This window comes from Podarcis cretensis (assembly GCF_951804945.1).
Source record: "Podarcis cretensis genome assembly, chromosome: 9".
Classification (NCBI taxonomy): Eukaryota; Metazoa; Chordata; class Lepidosauria; order Squamata; family Lacertidae; genus Podarcis; species Podarcis cretensis.
Window position 1 is genome coordinate 3059705 of NC_137178.1, and position 20829 is coordinate 3080533.

Here is a 20829-nt window from a genome sequence, read left to right on the forward strand (position 1 = left end):
AGGCTCAACCTTGTGGGCCAAATTTGTCGGCAGGACCACCCACCTGTCAATCACATGCCATTATGAGACAACCATTCTCTTTGCTAAGATAATGGCACTGGCCAGGTCTGTTAACCATCCTATTTCAGTAACTAATGGGTTGACCATGTTGCCATGGAAACAACTAAGCTAATGGTGCTCCCCAAAGGAGGTGGTAATTTTCTTAGGAAACCTAATGGGGAAGCAAGATGTCTTGGGGTGCTGAATATTCCTAGGTTTAGACCATCTGCTTGGAGACACTAGTATAAATTTGGACCATATCTTGGTCTAGGATTATCAAATTTCAATTTTCCAGTGCTGAAGTCTGTACTGGAAACAAAAGGGTATCATTTTATTACTGGCTCTCATCATAAATTACCAGGCTATTTCATATCAGGATGTGGTAAATGGATACTGTCAGGGAACTGCCATCGGAGCCAGAGGCGGAGGGAAGGCTCCAGAGCGATGCCGGAGAGGGTCCCAGCAGGGAGAGAGGCAGCTCATCTGCTGGGGAAGGAAATCAGTGTAGCACCAGTGGAGAAGGGGGGCAGATGGGGGAATCGGAGAGAAGGCTCCCGGACTCATCGCCGGAGACCAGCGGGGAGAGCACGGGTCCTCCGCTGCCCACACCCTCCCTGCGCAGAAGACTTCCGCGCAGGGAGAGTAGGAGGAGACTGGGCGTCAAAGAACTTCTTTGCTGGAAGAAGTTCAAGAAACGCCCACTGACGGATTCTGCCAGCGATTGAGACAGCTACGGATGAGTGGCTGTCCGGACAGAAAGGGTTCACCAAGGTAACCCAGCCAGGTGTGCTGCCAACTTATGCACGAGCAACCCCTAGAACCATTACAGATACAGAGCTCCATAATTTAAATACTTTCAGTTAAGGCACATTATATATATATATATATATATATATATATATAATGCATCTCTACAAAAAGTCTCAATCGGAATGATTAATGCCTTCACCTTCTTCAAAGATTCTCATAAGCAATGTTTATATTTGTAACATTCAATTAGAACACAATAATATCTTAATTTTAAAGGGTGTGGGACAACCAGTGCTCGCTACCTTGTTTTGTTTTGATTTATAAATCACCTTAGAATCCTTCCCAAGGCTCTGGAGCCATAGAGCCAGTCAACTTCACCTCAGATTCCAAAGTAGTTTGAGTACCTCCAAGACCCGTGCCTTGTTTAAGAATGATGCAAAGCCATGGTAGATTTACCAAATTAATTTATTGCAACTCGAAGCAGGCTATGACTGAACTCTTCCACACTTTATTTTATTGTAGGTCCAAGTCTTTGTGGTTGCAAAATAAAGTGTCTTTTTTCCAGCATGGAGGAACTAGATTTGACAAAGTGCTTTCGACTGCTGATGTAAAAGACTTGAGCTCTTAAATATCCTAATTCCACAACCTGGATAGTTGACTCTTTAAAGGAGGGATCGATGCATTGTCTTTGTTTTAGTGGAGAGATTGTGGAATCCAGTTTCAAGGGCTTCATGTGTACCATCTTTTATCAGGCTTCTTCTTACATATGCTCCGTTTTCGGACCCTGCAGTTGGTGTCTTCCCAACAGCCTCTTGAATCCCGGCAGAAACCTATTATATAGACACAGGGATTTGGCACGGTCAGGCTTGGCATACCAGTCCTCCAGAATCTAAAAACAAATGGCAGCACTAATCAGTAGTCAATTCAGACTGGATGTCTGCTCTCTCCTAGCCTAAAATCACCTTCCATACCTGCAGACTGGAAAGGAGCCAACGCAGCAACAATTTCTTAAATGGGATCAACAGGGGAACTTTGAAAAATGGAATTTTTACATACTGCAAATCCCTATCTAATGAAACGAACAGAGGACTTTCCTGGCGCCGATGAGGATTCCTCCTGGCCGTGACAGACAGGGTCTTGAGTTCTTCAGCTCCTCTCTGGTAGGCAAGGAGAATCATGCTGCCATCCCTCTCAACTGGCAAAGCAAAGGCAAACTCCTTGACCCCCAAAAACCACAACTTGAAAAATGGAATCTGTCTATTCAGAGGTGTAACTTCAAAGAAAGAGGAAAGAGGAAACAGCCCTGAAAACATTTGAGGAGGAAAGGCAAACAAGGCAAGACACTAATATTCTAAACAATGCTTGAAAGCTATAAGGCACTGACAGAAGCCCTAAGCCATGAAAACCTTCTGGGGGTGGGGCACAGAGGAAGGAGAGGTAGGCAGAATGTGCTCATCCTTATCATCAAATAGAAATTAATGCTAAGTAAAATTTCCATTTTTGCTTCATAAGGATGGAAGACACTTCTGGTAGGCAAACATCAGGGTAGTGTTCCTCAGTCCAAGGAGGCCTTCCTTGGCATCCACCTATTGTGGCAAGGCTCTCTGGAGGGCCTTATCCTCAAATACTGCATCAGCAGATGAAAGTGAGCCTATTTTATAAAAGGTAAAGATAAAGGACCCCTGACAGTTAAGTCTAGTCACAGACGACTCTGGGGTTGCGGCGCTCATCTCGCTTAGCAGACTGAGGGAGCCGGTGCTTATCCGCAGACAGTTTTTCTGGGTCATGTGGCCAGCATGACTAAGCCGCTTCTGGCGAAACCAGAGCAGTGCACAGAAATGCCATTTACCTTTCCGCCGGAGCGGTACCTATTTATCTACTTGCACTGGCGTGCTTTCGAACTGCTAGGTTGGCAGGAGCTGGGACCGAGCAACGGGAGTTCTACCCGTCTCGGGGATTTGAACCACGACCTTCTGATTGGCAAGCCCAAGAGGCTCAGTGGTTTAGACCACAGCGCCACCCGCATCCCTGAGCCTATTTTATAGTGCTTTACAAAGCTTCACGGAGAAGGCCATGTTGTCACCCTACAAAGATCCACAATGGGAAAATTACCATTACAGGTAGCTGAGGTGGCTACCTTGATGAAAAATGCAAACTTGGAAGTCAGAAGACTGGGCCTCCTACTCTGAAACTCTTTGTGCTAAAGTGAGTGCCACCAGCAACACAGCCCTAAACATCAAAATGTTATAAGGGCAGGTAAACTAGGGCTCAAAGGGGAGAGCAGTCATAAAAACGCTCAAACTGGCAGCTGCATGCTGAGAGACATGAGGTATACCAAAGTCCAATCTCAGAAAAAGCCACTAATAAACCTCCCACGCCCAGCCAGGTGAAAGCAAAGTCAAAACATTCCTGTCTCTGTGGTGGAGATGGGATGGAGAAGGGAGAAGATGAAGACCCCAGGGAGCAGAGAGAACAGCAAAGGGAAATCAAAGTGGGAGACAGCGCTGAAATTAAGGCAGGGGAAGAAACTTGTGCCATGAAAGATAACAGTAATAGAACAGAAATGGGCAGTGAACAAAGCAAAATTCAGAAGAAGGAAGGTGAAAAAACTTCACAAATTCAAGGAGGATGAATTTTTCAAAAAAGGCCCTAACTGTTGTAGACCACAGGCAGGGTTGTTCTGGAGAATGGAAGACTCTTCCCCCAGTAGAGCAGCTGAAGAATTCAAGACACAGTCTGTCATGTCCAGCAGGGGGGACTCATTCCTACCAGGACTGTTCTCCATCCCTATCAAGCAAATTACAGGTGAGTTAGTTTAACACCTATTCTAGGAAAATGGGGGGAGCAGGATAGATAGATGATAGATGATGATAGATAGATAGATAGATAGATAGATAGATGATAGACAAATGATAGATAGACAAATGATAGATCGATGATAAAAGCTTCTTAACATATCTATACTGTACATTGCAGTTACAACTGATGAAAAAGGATCAATAGAATCTTCCTCCTATTCCCTCCTTCGCAAGTGAGATGAAGACAGTCCCATCAGCAAAATGCATTGCACTATAGTTGTTTGTGTGAATGTGGTAGGGACCTAATTGTCTTATCAGTTGAAAAAGTCATAAATGGACACTAGAGGACCATGGAATCATGAGTGACATGAGTTTTGAGTGACATTCATTGCTTTTACAGTGGTACTCGGGTTAAGAACTTAATTTGTTCTGGAGGTCCGTTCTTAACCTGAAGCACCACTTTAGCTAATGGGGCCTCCCATTATTATTATTATTATTATTATTATTATTAATAGCAAATGGTATGGTTTGCATGGGCCAAAAAGATCGCCGAAGAACACCCCAAAATGGATGCAATGTCTTTGAACTGTCAGTGAACTGATCACGAACTGTGTTGTATAAGAGCTAATGAAATGTGGAAAACATCATAATGTTTTGGAAAAACAGTGTATGCCGGGAACGGTACGCGAAAGGAGGCTTGGAGGTGGGGTTTACAACTTTACACAACATTCAGATCAGATAAGAACTGTGAAATGATGCCAAGGGCAAGGATGTGAGATGCCAAAAACATGCCAACAACAAGGAGTAAGGAGTTGTGTAAGCTTCAGGATTTGCCAAGCATCAGATGGACAACATTGTGTATAAATTGCAAAGCCCTCCAGCCTCAGTTGTGTGCCAGACATTGACAGCTGTTATCCAGTCACTCGTGACTCTTACTGGGTCTGATCAATCCAGTGTAGAGTGGTGAGTATGGGAAATGTATGAATGTGTGTGTGATTGAGTGCACGTCCCCTGTCTTGTCATGTTTGTTAATCAATAAAGCAATGTTATAGAGAAAATCCAACGTTGGTGGTGTGAGGTCTACTTGAGCCTTCCTAGAGTGTACTGGATCTCATATATGCTAAACACCTAAACAGATTAAAATGACGTATTTATATCAGTTTTTTTGACAATACAATAGAATGCAATACAATAAAATTTAATAGAAATTTTAAATTGACTTCCACCCTGTTTTTGCAGTGTTTCCCTTCTCCTCACGTCTTACTGCATCAAAATACACACTTTACATCCCAATCCTTTACTTAAAATAGTTTATAATTTTATCATTCATTATTTTTTCCTTTATCCTTTTGCATCGGCTGTTCATATTTCAGTTACTGCTCATACTATTCCTTAACTATAATGTATTTCTGATTAATCAAATACAATAGGAGGAAGGGGATCAAGGAAACACCACCCACACTGGGCTCATTTGGAAGACTGCAGAATGTGAGTGCAGAGAAGGAAATGGTGCTACAATATAATTTTATTCAGAGACTCACGTGCTTTTAGGTGCCTGGTCATCAATACATTTCCATTCCCCAGTATTATAGACTCCAACCCAATGGTCTTTGTATGTAGGAAAGACTTGTTTCTCTATGAATTCCTACAAAGAGATCAGAAAGTATTTCCTAGAAATAAGGGGTCAGAATCTTTTTGCAAATCCTTTCATACTGCATATTTTACCTAGGAACACAATAGCACCTTCCAGACATTCTGCAGGAGTGAAAATTGCATGGAAAGGGAGAACGTTGCATCAGAGATAGGCTCTCCCCTCGTATATTCATGTAAATAAATGTCTGAACAAGCTATACATACCGCTTGTGCAACATAAAAACATGCAAGGCCAATTTGTTTCATTAATTAGTTAACAGAACCATCAGAAATAAATTTATTCAGAATAGGTATCTCTGCAATCACTGCCATTCATTTCTTTCTGCCTCTTTCAACTCTCCTCACAGCAGTTTCTAAATCGGCTTGAGTTTGCAAAGAGGCAGGGAGTGAATAACGAATTGAAAGGGCATTCTGTGTCTGTCTGCTCTTGGGGTCTATAAACAGGGAATACTGGTGCTGACTGACAGCTGTATAACATCCCAGTACAGTCAGGCACTCCAACTATGAAATAGATCATTATAATCAATCACCTGTTTGGCCAACACAACCCTCTGACTCAGAATGGTGCTGCACCAAGTACCCAGATGGACACAGCTGGGGCAGCATAGGTCCACCGAGCTCATCCACCCAGGTCTCAGGTATACATGCTAAGTTCTTGACCCCTCTGCTTTGCCTGCTGTATTTCAGAATTTGGAGATGCCAGTCAACCAACCCAATGTCCAGGTGGTGGTGTTATGAAATGCAAGGTCAGATTTGAAATTGTATTATGAGGCTTCATGCTTTTGTTGGTTGAGGGATTGGATATTATTAGAGAATACAGATCTCTTAAATCTGAAAGGATTCAATAACAGATTCAGATGGCATGCATATCTATGGTACGATAAAGTCAAAGTTCATAAAGGATTTGGAAACCACATATTTCATAAGTCACTGTATGAAGTATGGGATACATATAAAAATCTATTGGGAATGTAAAACACCATGGTGGCTCTCACCATTAGAGGCAGTGAATGTGAAAAAGATAAATATGAATACAAATTGGGCCATCTATGAACAGTTAATGATGGAGATGGAAAACCAATGGAAATTAAAGCCGTATGAAGAGGTTAAAATTTTCGTGAATGATTGGTTGCATTATCGTCAAGTCAATGAAATGTTTAAAGAAGATAAAAGGAAAAATGGATTTGGATATATTAAATCGAGATTTGAATTGGAACTGTTAAACAATAAGTTTAAAATATTATCTAAAATGTATAAATTACTATTGGAATGGCATCTAAAAGATGAAGAAGTCAAATCAGTAATTATACATTGGGCTAAAGATATAGGGCATAATGTACCAATAGATGGTTGGGGGAGGTTATGGAGAGAGGGAATAAACTTTACTGCCTGCAGTACATTAAAAGAAAATATAATGAAAATGATGTACAGATGGTATATATCACCGGTGAAACTAGCCAAAATGTATAAAACGAATAATAAATGTTGGAAATGTAACAAAAAAGAGGGCATGTTTTACCATAGGTATTGGGAATGTAAAAAAGTGAAAGACTTCTGGAAAATGATTTATAATGAAATCAAAAAAATGTTGAAATATACATTTCCCAAAAAAACAGAAGCTCTTTTATTGGGTATCGTAGGTACAGAAAAAAAAAAATGGTAAAAAACAACTGTTCTTATATGTGACCACTGCAGCAAGAATATTATTAGCCCAAAGATGGAAGCAAGAAGAAATGCCAACAAAAGAAGTGTGGCAAATAAAATTGATGGACTACGTTGAGCTGGCAAGATTTACAGGGAAAATTCGAAACCAACGGGACCAGCCTTTCCTAAAGGACTGGAAGAAATTTATGTTGTGTTTGAAAGACAACTGTAACTACTTAACATCGCTTGTAGGATTGCAAGAAGTTTTGTAAGGAGGAGTATTGTAAGAAGGACTATCCAGATTATTGTGAGAAGTATTAAGATTAGCTGATGTAAGACTGGGTCTAAAACAATAAGCATAGTAATAAAATGCATAATTAGAAAGGAATTCAGAAAACCATTAGAAGGGGTTGATGGAAGTCCTAGGCTATGACAGCCAAGGATTGTTATGTTGTGTTGGAGATGCTGTGTTGGAAAAATTGTGTAAAATTTAATAAAAATTATATTTAAAAGAAGAAAAAAATGCAAGGCCTGTTCAGAATAAAACACTAGCAGTAAAACACCAGGGTGCTTGTTAATGCATATGTTACAGAAAATAGCATACAAAAACATTAAGGGAAATGCTTTGCAAATTGTGTACGTTTGGGCAAAATTGCATACAAAAATGTGTATATCGGAGAAGTACACACTACCATGTGAATAAACTGAATGATTATTCTTTTGTGAAAGTACGGAACTGAATTTAAGACTAGGGGTAAAAAGATTTGCCTGTCGTTATGGCATAGCCATGATCATCTAGGGATGCTACTTCTAGACATGTGAGCTGGAAATAGACATTGGATTTTAAACTGTGAAAGTGGCCCAAGAAAGGATTTTTGTGTGTGTACATACTTTTAAATAGATTTGGCATTTTCAGTGAGATTTTTGAAAAACAGGCTCATGTGTTTAATTCATTGTTTGTTTTTAGTTGCATCTGTATTAATTTTTGCCATGAGCCACCTTGGGACTGCACAAAGTGAAAGGCAGGATGAAAATAAACAAAACAGAACAAGAAGAGAAGTTATAGGTCTGGAGCTGGCAGACGTTCATCACAGTTTCTTTACATCTGCTGGATAGTAACTGCACCTCTCACTTGTGTGGCGGCCTTCCTTCCCAGCTGTCAACTGGATCTCCTCTTTCAACCACTTCCCCACCTCCCACCTGAGGAGGTAAAAATTGCCACTCTACCCTCAAGCCCAAGTCTGAGATTGCACTTAGAAACCCCTAATGCATTGCCTCTTTGCCCCTTGGCCAAGTCCTCCTCCTCCTTTTCCTCCACTACAGTGGTACCTCCGGTTACATATGCTTCAGCTTACTTATGCTTCAGATTACAGACTCCGCTAACCCAGAAACAGTACCTCGGGTTAAGAACTTTGCTTCAGGATGAGAACAGAAATCGTGCTCCGGTGGCACGGCGGCAGTGGTAGGCCCCATTAGCTAAAGTGGTGCTTCAGGTTAAGAAAAGTTTCAGGTTAAGAACGGACCGCCAGAACGAATTAAGTACTTAACCCGAGGTACCACTGTACTTCATACCATTTCCAATCCACTATGAAATCCACTAGCATCAGCAACATACAGTGGTACCTCGGGTTAAGTACTTAATTCTTTCCGGAGGTCCATTCTTAATCTGAAACTGTTCTTAACCTGAATCACCACTTTAGCTAATGGGGCCTACCACTGCCGCCGTGCCACCGGAGCACGATTTCTGTTCTCATCCTGAAGCAAAGTTCTTAACCCGAGGTGCTATTTCTGGGTTAGCGGAGTCTGTAACCTGAAGCGTATGTAACCCGAGGTACCGCTGTAATAGAAAATGCCATCACCCTCAAGGCTTTGCCCATCACCTTGCTGCAGATGATGCAGTTTGGATCAGAGAGTCAGTCTTCAGACACCCATGGGCTTCACCTCATCTCTTATCTGGGTAGTGTAGACTCCTGTGCAAGGAGACCTTATGTCCCCTGTTGTGAACTCTCACCTCACACAGCAGCTCATAATCTCCTCCCACACTCTTCAACCAATCAACATACATTTATCCAGGCTTGAGACTGTACCATCTCAGAAGATGGTGCCCTTGGTTTTACTGCATTTCAGTGTTCTACTCACCTCCTCAGCTTGAGTTTCAATACAAATCAACATGGCTTTTTCATCTTCACAAAAGTCTCTTGCACCTTCCCACGTCCTTTCATTGTTTTCAAGGAAATAGAGGGCCCCTTTGTGGTGGATCCACTTTAACTGCATTTTTGCATGAATCTCATCTTTAAATCAAGGCAGGAATAGGGAAGGAAAATAGGGTTGGGGGAGGTTATACTCATTATACTCCAGCATAATTTATAGAGATCTGACTTTCTGAAATGTTCGTTCTGATAACAAATACACTTATTTAAATGAAGTGCCATTTATTTATTTCCATTTCCATCTTTGCCTTCATCAATAGATTTGCAACCATTTTTCTCATTTATTTAACAAGATTAATATATTGCTCAATCAAAAAATGTCTCTAAGTGTTTTACATACAAATAGTACCTGATATTCATTAAAATAGCACATAAAACAGATTTTAGAAATAGCAGGCATATTCAAATTACCAAAAATATATAAAACCACAATTTTTTTAAATACTCCCCCATACATAATAAAATTGCACAACTTGCCTAAACAAAACTGTTTCCATAGGCATAGGAAACAACACAGGAGAGGTGCCTGTCTAGTATCAATGGGCGGACAATTCCATTTGTACAGGTTGCCAGATTGAAGGGTCAGTTCTTGCAAGTGAAGAACGAACATTATGTGACACTTGTATAAATGTCAGTTCCAAAGACTTAAGCAGGCAAGAGAGAACATATGGGGTAAAGTGATCCTTCAAGTAACCTGGTCCCAAAGTGTTGAGGGCTTCGTATACTAATAGTTACACCTTGAATTTTCCTCAGTAACAGAGTGGCAGCCAGTGCAGATGTCTGAGTGGGGGTACAACGGACTCCCCCTCCATACATCTTCTCTAGGAGGTGGGTATTTGAGACTGATTGGCAGTTTAGTCGAAACTGTACTTTCAAGAAATATGCAGATGAGGGAATCTAAGTTCAGTCTCAAGGCGGGTTCTCTCCATACTATGAAATTTAAGCATTGCTGTTTCAGAATAACTTACCAATTCCAGCTTGTACTTCACGTGCTTTGGCATCCCATACAAGCAATTCTTCTGCCAACTTCTGAGCTGCTTTAAGTATTACAGAATCTAAAGGATGCAAACAATTCAAGGCAGTTGTATCTCAACAGCTATACAGATATATTAGAAAGCCATTTCCCAGATTCTGGTGGCTTGTCATATTCTACCTCATGTAAGAAGATCAGAATTCTAATACAGTACCCATATAAGAGCAATCCTGGCTCACATCACCAAGGACAGAAAGCAGCTCAAACTTCTACCCAAATGGAACCCCCAAGTGTATACTTTTGCTTTTAACTGAGCCCATGCCAAAATACTTATGTCATAAGGTGGGAAAGATTTAGCTATCTAAACTACTGACAAAAGTTGTGGTATCTGCAAAATTTCTAGTCCTATGAGCAACTGCAGGGGGAACAGCTGCCCCTCTTTCTGCGCCTACCTCAGTCCCACCACAACCCATCCACTATGCTCCTTGCTGAGACAAGACTGGAAATAAGTTCTGTTGCAGAAGAATAACCCTGGGTAGGAATGGTTCTGAATTTGCTAACTAATCCATTGCCTCCTTGGATACCCAAAGATGTACTCTACATGGAGCTGGCTTCAGGCACCAGGCCTATTGGCATACCAACTCTGCGCTACAAAGATGTGACATTAAGACCAGCACCATGAACCCCACTGTGTGGGAATCCCTTGCAGACGACTGCAGTGGCTGGAGACAGGTTGTACATCCATAGCAATGGCCAGAGGAGGAATGAGTGCTGGGAGGAATGCAGAGAGAAGAAGCTCCATGGTGCATCTACAATAGTACAACCGGACACCTTCATCTGCCCCAACTACAGCAAAACACGTCTCTCCTGTATCAGTCTCTACAGCTACAGCACGTGCTGTAACCTTCCAACAGTTTGACTTCACTCTTTCGTTGTCTCCCAAGACAGACACCAAGCAACTCATTGCTTACCGTTTTTGCGTTTGAGGGATGGTTGCTTTTTGATCATAAACTCCCTAATCTTCGCAACTGCTGTTCGTAGGGAGACTATTTTTTTCGATCGCTCATGATCTAGAAAAGAGGAAAAGAAATGGTGTTCCAGCACACTAGTACGTGTATGGCTGCACTCCTACCTTGGGATTACCAGGGCTAATATTGAATCAACATTCCCTGAGCCTTATCCCTGAGCCTCTTTTCAACACCAAATAAAGCAGTCCCTTCACAACCAGATCTTCAGACTAGAAGAGCAGGCAGCATTCCAGCAAAAATTGCTTTAAATTTACAAGGCTTGGACAAGTAAAAAGGTCTTCACTATACAATTTGTATTAATCAAAACTACCTCTCTTTTGCTTGGAGCCTAAAAAACAAGGTGAGCTCTCTCTGGTTCCAACAATGCTGAGCTCAATGAACCCACATTTTCACTCTGTACAGGTGAGTTTCTGAAGCCCAAAACTATGTTGGCTTAAAAGGTAAAGGGACCCCTGACCATTAGGTCCAGTCGTGGCTGACTCTGGGGTTGCAACGCTCATCTCACTTTACTGGCCGAGGGAGCTGGCGTACAGCTTCCGGGTCATGTGGCCAGCATGACTAAACTGCTTCTGGCGAACCAGAGCAGCGCATGGAAATGCCGTTTACCTTCCCGCCGGAGCAGTACCTATTTATCTACTTGCACTTTGACTTGCTTTCGAACTGCTAGGTTGGCAGGAGCATGGACCGAGTCACGGGAGCTCACCCCGTCGTGGGGATTTGATCCGCCGACCTTCTGATTGGCAAGTCCTAGGCTCTGTGGTTTAACCCACAGCGCTACCCGCGTCCCATTATGTTGGCTTAGGAAGTATCTAAAGCAGTGGTTTTCAACCAGTGTGCTGTGGCACTCTGGAGTGCCTTGAATGATGGTCAGGGGTGCCATGGACAGCACTGGCCTCTGTCCCTCTTTCCTTCCTCCCCCCCTCTGATGCCATCTTTCGTCTTCCAAAGCAACTATACTCTATCCCAAACTTAAAAATGGAAAGCATAATGCTGGTGGACAATGAAAGAGGTTTAAAGACTTTCTCAAAGACAAATCTAAAAAAAGATTATATGAACACTGACAGTTGGGCAATACTGGCCTGTGAGAGCTTCAATTGGAGAACAGTCTTTACCAAAGGTGTCATGGACTTGGTAGATGCTTGAACTCAGGAAGAAAGGGAGAAACGTGCTAAGAGGAAGGCACATTTGCCAAACCCTCACCATGATCAACTTCTTCCCGGAAACCTATGTCCCCACTGTGGAAGGATGTGTGGATCCAGAATTGGCCTCTACAGTCACTTATGGACTCACTGTTAAGACTGTGTTCATGGAAGACAATCTTACTTGATTATGAGTGAGCGCTGAAGAAGTAGAAGCAGCAGCTTTCCAGGCCCCTGTGGGGCATTTAGAAGAGGCACCTCTCTTTGGGGCAAGGGGGGGGGCAGCTCAGAGACCAAGGGCAGCAGCAGCGGCTGCCCAGAGGACTCCCAAGGAGAGAAGAAGAAGAGTTTGGACTTGATATAGAAGAAGAAGAGTTTGCACTTGATATCCTGCCTTTCACTCCCCTTCAGGAGTCTCAAAGTGGCTAACATTCTCCTTTCCCTTCCTCCCCCACAACAAACACTCTGTGCGGTGAGTGGGGCTGAGACTGTTCAGAGAAGTGTGACTGGCCCAAGGTCACCCAGCAGCTGCATGTGGAGGAACGGAGACACGAACCCGGTTCCCCAGATTACGAGTCCACTGCTCTTAACCACTACACCACTCTGGCTGGGGAGAAGGGGAGAAGAGAGGAGGGAATACTCCTTAAGGGAGGGTGTTTGAAAAGGGGTGAGGGGCTGCCATCTCTGCAGGCAAGGGGTGACCTAAGTGGGCTCCTGAGCCCCATAGAGGAGCTGCAGAAAGAATGTAGTAGGTCAAGGGAGCCGTGGTTGAAAACCTCTGGTCTAAAGTGTCTAGGGACAAGATTTCAGGGGTGTTTATTTCAACAGGCAAGATTTAACCACGCCCTTAGCTCACTCTTTGAAATTAAGAGGATGTAAAAGGTCTTAGAAGAGGCTAGATTGATAGTCTTATTCACAATGAAATAAACCAAGTCAGGATAATACGAAAGGCTTTTCTTTGCAAAAGGAGTTGAACTTACAAAAAGCAACAGCTCCAATGGTGGCGAAAAAAAGGATCAGGCACATCATTATTGTAATAAATGTACCAACAGGAGATTGAAGAGCAGCTAGCTTCCCTTGAAAGACAAAAAAGAAAGAAAATTTGGCTTTAACTACAATGAGCCAACGTAAGACTTTTGCTTCAGTTAGTAATATAGCTTGGTCCTTTTGTGTGTGTGTGTGTGTGTGTGTGTGTGTGTGTGTGTGTTGCAGTACTTGCAGTTTGTGTGTTGCTTATATATACTATTATTTGCATATATACAACTATATAATGCTTTAAGAAACAATAGATATTGAATGAATCCATACATCATCAGGGGCGTTTTCCAAATGTATCTGTCTCAAATAATCTATATTTTCCCCAAACCATGCCCACATTCCCCACACCTGAAATCATATGCGGCTGCTTCTCTGCAGCAGAAGCCTGGGAACAACCAGTTAATTTGGATTGGCAGTAGTATCAACTGAGTCAAGAAAATGCAAATAAACAGATGAAGTTAATTAAAGTTCTTGAAGCCAGGTAACAAAACTAATTTAAGATGAGAAACATTTGGGTCGACAGTAGTTCCTAAGTAGAAGGGTATATTTCTATAAAGGAATTTATCACCCCCCACCCCCCACTATTTATTTATTTAATTTCATTCGTAGCTCTCAGGATGACTCATAACATAAAAATAAAAATAACAGTACAAAATACATAATTAAAACAAGAACAAGAGCAAATCAAAGTCGTAGCCTCCCCCCTCCCCCAAGCACATTTAGAAGTACAAAGAAAATTAATCAGACAAAGGCCAAGGTTGAAGAGGAACATTTTCGCCTGGCTCCTAAAGATATATAATGAAGGCGCCAGATGAGACTCCCTGGGGAAAGCATTCTACTACAGCAACCTTTGCCAACTGGATGTTCTCTACATGTTTCTGACTAATGCTTAAAAAATTTGGGGGTTGGACTCGATGGCCCTTGTGGTCTCTTCCAACTCTATGATTCTATGATTCTAAATAATTATTATTTGTGTACTGTCCTTTATCTGCATATCTCAGGATAGTTCACAACATAGAAAATGTAGTATGAAAAAGACAAAATACATAATCAAAACAAGAACAAAAAAACCTAACCAATAACCACACCTCCCACAACACATTTCAGTGGCGCTGACCTGGGCCCGCCCACATCGTGATGTCATGACACACACTGTCAGGGACTGGACTGAACAGGGAAGCTGGGAAGTGTCCACTCAGTCTGTTTGGCTCCTCTCAGAAGAGGAGGGAGAGTGGGAAGGTTTTCCCCCTTGTCTCCAACAGTTTCAAGAGGAGAAGAAAACAGAGCTGAATTATAGCTGAAGGAAGAAATGCCTAGTTATGAGATATTGGAGGAGGAGGGGGGAGTGAGAGAGCAGACGGCAGAGACCTCCTTGGAAGGTTTGGGAGATCCTCCAAGGGCTCGTAGGTCCCTATGCATCCAAGAACAAAGAATGCGAAGGAGTATGACTCCTGGGACTTCCTGTAAACTTTCAGGATGTTGTTGGGGATGTTTTGCCTCTGATGCTACCTGGGAAGAGAGGATTCTCCACGCCTGACACATACTGTGGCATCATGATGTCATAGCACATGGTGGGGCATGAGATCCAGCAGCGAGGCAGTGACCCCTCCCACCTGAACTCCTCTCCCCCCCCCAATTCCACACTCCCTCTTCCCTTTTTGTGCTTCTCATTACAGGATGAATAATAATAATGACAATAATAATAATAATAATAATAATAATAATAATAATAATAATAATAATTTATTATTTATACCCCACCCATCTGGCTGAGTTTCCCCAGCCACTCTGGGCAGCTTCCAATCGAGTATTAAAAACAATACAGCATTAAATATTAAAAACTTCCCTAAACAGGGCTGCCTTCAGATGTCTTTTAAAGATAAGATAGCTGCTTATTTCCTTGACATCTGAAGGGAGGGCGTTCCACAGGGCGGGCACCACCACCGAGAAGGCCCTCTGCCTGGTTCCCTGTAACTTGGCTTCTTGCTGTGAGGGAACCGCCAGAAGGCCCTCGGAGCTGGACCTCAGTGTCCGGGCTGAACAATGGGGGTGGAGATGAACCACTGCTAGTTGTGCAATGTACATACCTGCCATATTTTGCTGTCGCTTTCTCATTCCTATTTTTGATCTGGAACTCACATTGGATCTAGACCCCACATTGGATCGGGACCCTATGTTACTTTTTGATTCCATATTAGTTCTGGAACTAAACTGGGACTTGGAAGCTCTTTCTTTAGCTGCATCCTGTGGCACTGTAAAATAACAACTTCTCTTTAAAATAAATATAAAGAAATTACACAACACTAAGTAATGTACATACATAACAGACTACTTCCTAAATATTGCAAGGTGTGGGGGAGAGACTTCTGATAGTGAGTGATCTGATCAATATGACCAGGAACACAATGGGTTGGATATAAGTGTATAGACTGCATGGTGACCTCTTTTTGTTGCATGGATTACCTGTTTCCTAAAGTGGTTTATTTTATTTTATTTTAACCCCACTTTTTACTCCAATGAGCTCATGGTGGCATACATGGTTCTCCCCCCTCCTCATTTGATCCCCAAAACAGCCCTGTGAGGTAGGTTAGGCTGAGAAGCAGTAACTAGCCCAGTGTCACCCAATGAGTTTAATGGCCGAGTGGGGATCTGAACCCTGGTCTCTCAGGTCCTAGTTCCTTAGCCTTTTCTTGGTTAGGATCTTGAGGGTTCTTACTGCTGAACTCACAATGCTTCTGATCTAGATATGTATAGTAGTCTTATGCATTTTCCCTTAAATGTTCAATCCTGGTTTTGTGGAAGAGCAACCAAATCCAAATTTCTGCTGGTGTCATGATGGCAGGGCAGAAAATGGGACCTGGCTGCTCTCCTCCTCCTATCCTCCCATAGGCATTTTTTAAAACAACAACAAGCCTCCCATTGATATGGTTGGAGAGCGGGGGCATTGGAAGAAGCGGAAATTTTTTGGATCAAGAAGATCCAAAGTCTTAGTGATATTTTTATTTTTTAAAAAACTTGTTCTATTCCACCACCCCCTTTTCCCCCTTTTACTGCAAAGGAAGGACGGCGGCTAAAGTTCCTGCAGATGCAACAAGGAAAGGAAAGGAATGTCCACAAAATCCTATGGCTGTTGGATAACCTCACAAGGACCATAAAATTAGGCACTTGGCTGGGCACTGTGAGAACAGAATGCTGAACTAGATAGGCCTTTGGTTTGGTCCAGCAGGGTTCTAATGACCTTCAAAATACTCTGCCAGGTGGTTCGCATCCTGAAAGCAGAAAGGTGGGGCAGGAGCTCAAAAAGGGATATATAATAATAATAATAATAATAATAATAATAATAATAATAATTTATTTATACCCCGCCCATCTGGCTGGGTTGCCGCAGTCACTCTGGGCAGCTTCCAACAGAACACTAAAATACAATAACCTATTAAACATTTAAAGCTTCCCTAAACAGGGCTGCCTTCAGATGTCTTCTAAAAGTCTGGTAGTTGTTTTTCTCTTTGGCATCTGGTGGGAGGGCATTCCACAGGGTGGGTGCCACAATCGAGAAGGCCCTGTGCCTGGATCCCTGTAACTTGGCTTCTCGCAGTGAGGGAACCGCCAGAAGGCCCTCGGCACTGGACCTCGGTGTCCGGGCAGAATGATGGGGGTGAAGATGCTCCTTCAGGTATACTGGACCGAGGCCATTTAGGGCTTTAAAGATCAGACCAAGACTTTGAATTGTGCTCGGAAACGTACAGTAACCAAGACATAACCTTCTGCCCCCTTCCTTGATATCATACTCCCAAGACAAAAGGAAGGAAGGAGGAGTCAGAGGGGCAGAAGGGACATATTTGGGCCTCACTCCCAAGAGGAGAGTGTGGGTCCTGTTGTCCTGGGTTCCTCTGAAGAGAAAATACAAACAGAAACAACTTGCCTTCTGCGAATGTCAGACCTCCTGCCATTTTAACTGCTCATTCGGATTGGCTCCTCACGTCATCCTATGTTCAGAACCATATAATGGAGTAGACCGTTAGCACAGCTTTTAATTAAGAATGTAGTGGTTAATGAGTTGGAAAAGCAGTGAGCATAAATAAAAGTGGAAAGTGCTTACATTGTTTCATTGATGGGGACTTTTCCTTGGCTGCCATTTTACCTCTTCATTTTAAGTGGTATTTCATCTTGGGTTCCTTCATGTGACAATGTAGTGGAGCGAACTCTTAAAATAATAAGGAAAAAATAGAATTTAAAGATAATATCACCTTGCCAACAAAGGTCCGTATAGTTAAAGCTATGGTTTTCCCAGTAGTGGTATATGGAAGTGAGAGCTGGACCATCAAGAAGGCTGACTGCTGAAGAACTGATTCTTTTGAATTATGGTGCTGGAGGAGACTCTTGAGAGTCTGCAAGGACTGCAAGAAGATGAAACCTCTCCATTCTGAAGGAAATCAGCCCTGAGTGCTCACTGGAAGGACAGATCCTGAAGCTGAGACTCCAGTACTTTGGCCACCTCATGAGAAGAGAAGACTCCCTGTAAAAGACCCTGATGTTGGGAAAGATGGAGGGCACAAGGAGAAGGGGATGACAGAGGACGAGATGGTGGGACAGTGTTCTCGAAGCTACCAGCATGAGTTTGACCAAACTGCGGGAGGCAGTGGAAGACAGGAGTGCCTGGCGTGCTCTGGTCCAGGGGGTCACGAAGAGTCGGACACGACTAAAGGACTAAACAACAACAACATCCTGCCCCCCCACCCTCAGTATTTAAGCAAAATTTTTACTGCCACCAGGGTACCTCTATGAGATTTCATCTCTCCCAGCAGAACAGGAGAACTGGTACTTTGCGAGTGACACCTAAATGACAGACCAGATGCTCTGCAGGATAAGACCCAGTTGAACTGGTAAAGGACTTCTTCCTGCTTGAGAGCTAAGGAAGCTGCTGGAAATTGTACTACCTGGGCAAAATACCCAACAAACTGATGCAGTGGGTATAAAGTAGTTTCATATGAATAACATTTATAACATTCACTGTGATACCGTGGGATACCGCTGGGATATTGTTGTGCCTCAGTCAGTTCTTCTTCTCTTTGCCTCTCCGTTTGTTCCTGCAGCTGTTCGTTCCTTCAGCGGCTCAACCACCTAGCCCTTTGATGCAGAACATTCCAGAACACTTCTTGTTCAGGTTCTGCTTCTCCCTGATTGGGCATGACAAGCAGCCAATCAAGATTCCACACAGAGCATATACCTAGGAAAGCTATCTTATGCAATTATTATTATTATTATTATTATTATTATTATTATTAAAATTCCTTCTGAATTCAGGCAGCAGTAGCTGCGTGAGGCAGACACAACAGCAAGGAGGACTGAATACCAGTTGCAGTCACAGGTTCCTCGCTGGCTGCACCAGGGAGAGCAGAGGGGAAATGCCAAGCGATGGCATCTACAGTTGCAGAGAGGAGAGAGGCTGCCTCGGGGAAAGGACTAAATCTAGGCTTATTCTAGCTCCAACTGTGGTGAGCAAGAACTGCCACAGGGAAGTGGATCCCAAAGTGATCACTCACTGGACCAGCATCAAGGACCAGCATGGCTGGGCAACTGCTGAGGGCTCCATCACCCAGTGGAGAAGGCCACTGACAAAAGCCTCTTTGCCTTGCTCTGGTGACAGAGGGGGCCTGGGGCTGCACGACATCACTGGGACATTTGCACGTGACGTTGGCTTACTGACATGTAATGCAGACTCCCTGCAGCGTGGGCGCATGGCCGCGTAGAACCTTTTTGGGGGGCGGCCCCTTCATTGAAAATTTATGGGTGCCTGGGCCCCCATGGCCCCATATAGAGGACTCCTATGCCTCCTTGTCTTCACTGTTGAAACTTGCATTCTTGTTCACCTGCTTCTCACTATGTCTCAGACAACAGTGGTAGTGAGAAGGAATCGCAGCAACGAAAAGGGAAAGCCCACACAAATGAGTTGAGGGAAGCAAGGAAGTAGTGGAAATAATGCAATCCCCCATGAGTATCCAGAGAAGGAGGACATATTCTAGTTAGAAGAGTGAGTGCACTATATTGTCAACTGCCCTGTGTGTTGTGGTCTGGCTCCAGAGGAAGCCTCAGCGAAGTGAAAGCAGAGTAAAAATGCTTAAACACTGAAGGCAATATAAGCATCTAGTTTGAAATCCATATGTCTGGATTTTTAAGGACATTACAGGGATGTCAATGGCGGAAGTGATGTCCAGGGGGAAAAGCAGCGGTTCCACATACAAATCACCACTCGATTGAGAGAAAAAACACACAGAAACAAAGTCCAGTGGTACCTCTGGTTGCAAACGGGATCCGTTCCGGAGGCCCGTTTGCAACCTGAAAAGAATGCAACCAGTCTCTGCGGGTCGCGATTCACCGCTTCTGCACACACATGTGACGTCATTTTGCACGTCTGCGCATGTGCGAGTGGTGAAACCCGGGAATGACCCTTTCCGGTACTTCCGGGTTGCCGCGGGACGCAACCTGAAAATGCTCAGCCTGAAGCAAACGTAACATGAGGTATGACTGTAGAGAGAAAACCAAGAAAGAAAAAGAGAATGAAACCAGGCTCCTTCTGTCCTGTTATTAAAAGACACTATGACCTTGGGAAAAAGATTATAGGATCAGTTCATTCTTCTTCTTTTTTTTAATATATTTTTTATTGGTTTTTACACATATTTCCCAAACATAACATCCCATCTTATACAACATAACAAACCTTTGGCTATCACAGCACAGCCTGAGAATTCCTTCAAACTCGACTAATGGTTTTCTAACTTTCTTTTGGCTTCCATCCCCAACAACATCCTGAAAGTTTACAGGAAGTCCCAGGAGTCAAACTCTTTCGCATTCTTTGTTCTTGAATGTGTAGGGACCTACGAGCCCTTGGAGAAGGAGGATCTCCCAAACTTTCCAGGGAGGTCTCTGCCGTCTGCTCTCTCTCTCCCCCCTCCTCCTCCAATATCTCATAACTAGGCATTTCTTCCTTCAGCTATAATTCAGCTCTGTTTTCTTCTCCTCTTGAAACTGTTGGAGACAAGGGGGAAAACCTTCCCACTCTCCCTCCTCTTCTGAGAGGAGCCAAACAGACTGAGTGGACACTTCTGAGTCTTCCTGTTCAGTTCATTCCCTGACAATGAAGAATTAAAATATCAGTTCTCCTTGGTTGGATATGCAGGACAGATTGAAGCAACCACAACCACTTCCAGCCATCAATCATGCAAGATGTGGCAGGAGACGTCCCCGGCTAGATTCCTGGGGTGCTAGTCCTCAACACAGACCAAGCTATTCACACCTTGTAAAGGTCTGATTCAGGACAGCAGAGTCTAATTGGTTACTTAACTCAGTTGACGGTCACTGTACATTTGAGCCAACTTCAAAAGGTAAAGGCTCCCATAAAATATTTTAGGGGGCCGCCTCCCCAAAGTTCATGGGCATTGCCATTCAAATGATGTGTGTGCACTGTCTTGTGATCAATTATGCAGGGGGGAGCTTACCTGCTCCACCCCCAATATTTTATTCAAGTTGGCACCCCTGCTACCATGAATGCCACGAAAG

At 43.3% G+C, this 20829-nt stretch overlaps 1 protein-coding gene across 3 annotated transcripts; it reads right to left on the reverse strand.

The window, feature by feature from the left end:
- Positions 1–1236: 1236 nt before the first annotated feature.
- Positions 1237–18423, reverse strand: LOC307224339 (uncharacterized protein). Of its 3 annotated transcripts, none has more exons than XM_079991167.1 (10): positions 18292–18423; positions 17372–17476; positions 17195–17258; positions 15360–15524; positions 13215–13310; positions 11039–11137; positions 10063–10149; positions 9024–9175; positions 5129–5232; positions 1237–1619 (listed from the first exon to the last, which is right to left on the reverse strand). In XM_079991167.1, the coding sequence occupies exons 3-10, from the start codon at positions 17220–17222 to the stop codon at positions 1550–1552; spliced, it is 801 nt and encodes a 266-aa protein (XP_079847293.1). In that variant the 5' UTR covers positions 17223–17258; positions 17372–17476; positions 18292–18423; the 3' UTR covers positions 1237–1549. The 3 variants fall into 3 exon arrangements, with proteins under 3 accessions (XP_079847293.1, XP_079847291.1, XP_079847292.1); XM_079991165.1 differs by having other exon boundaries at positions 1237–1678; XM_079991166.1 differs by having other exon boundaries at positions 1237–1678; positions 18302–18400.
- Positions 18424–20829: the final 2406 nt, after the last annotated feature.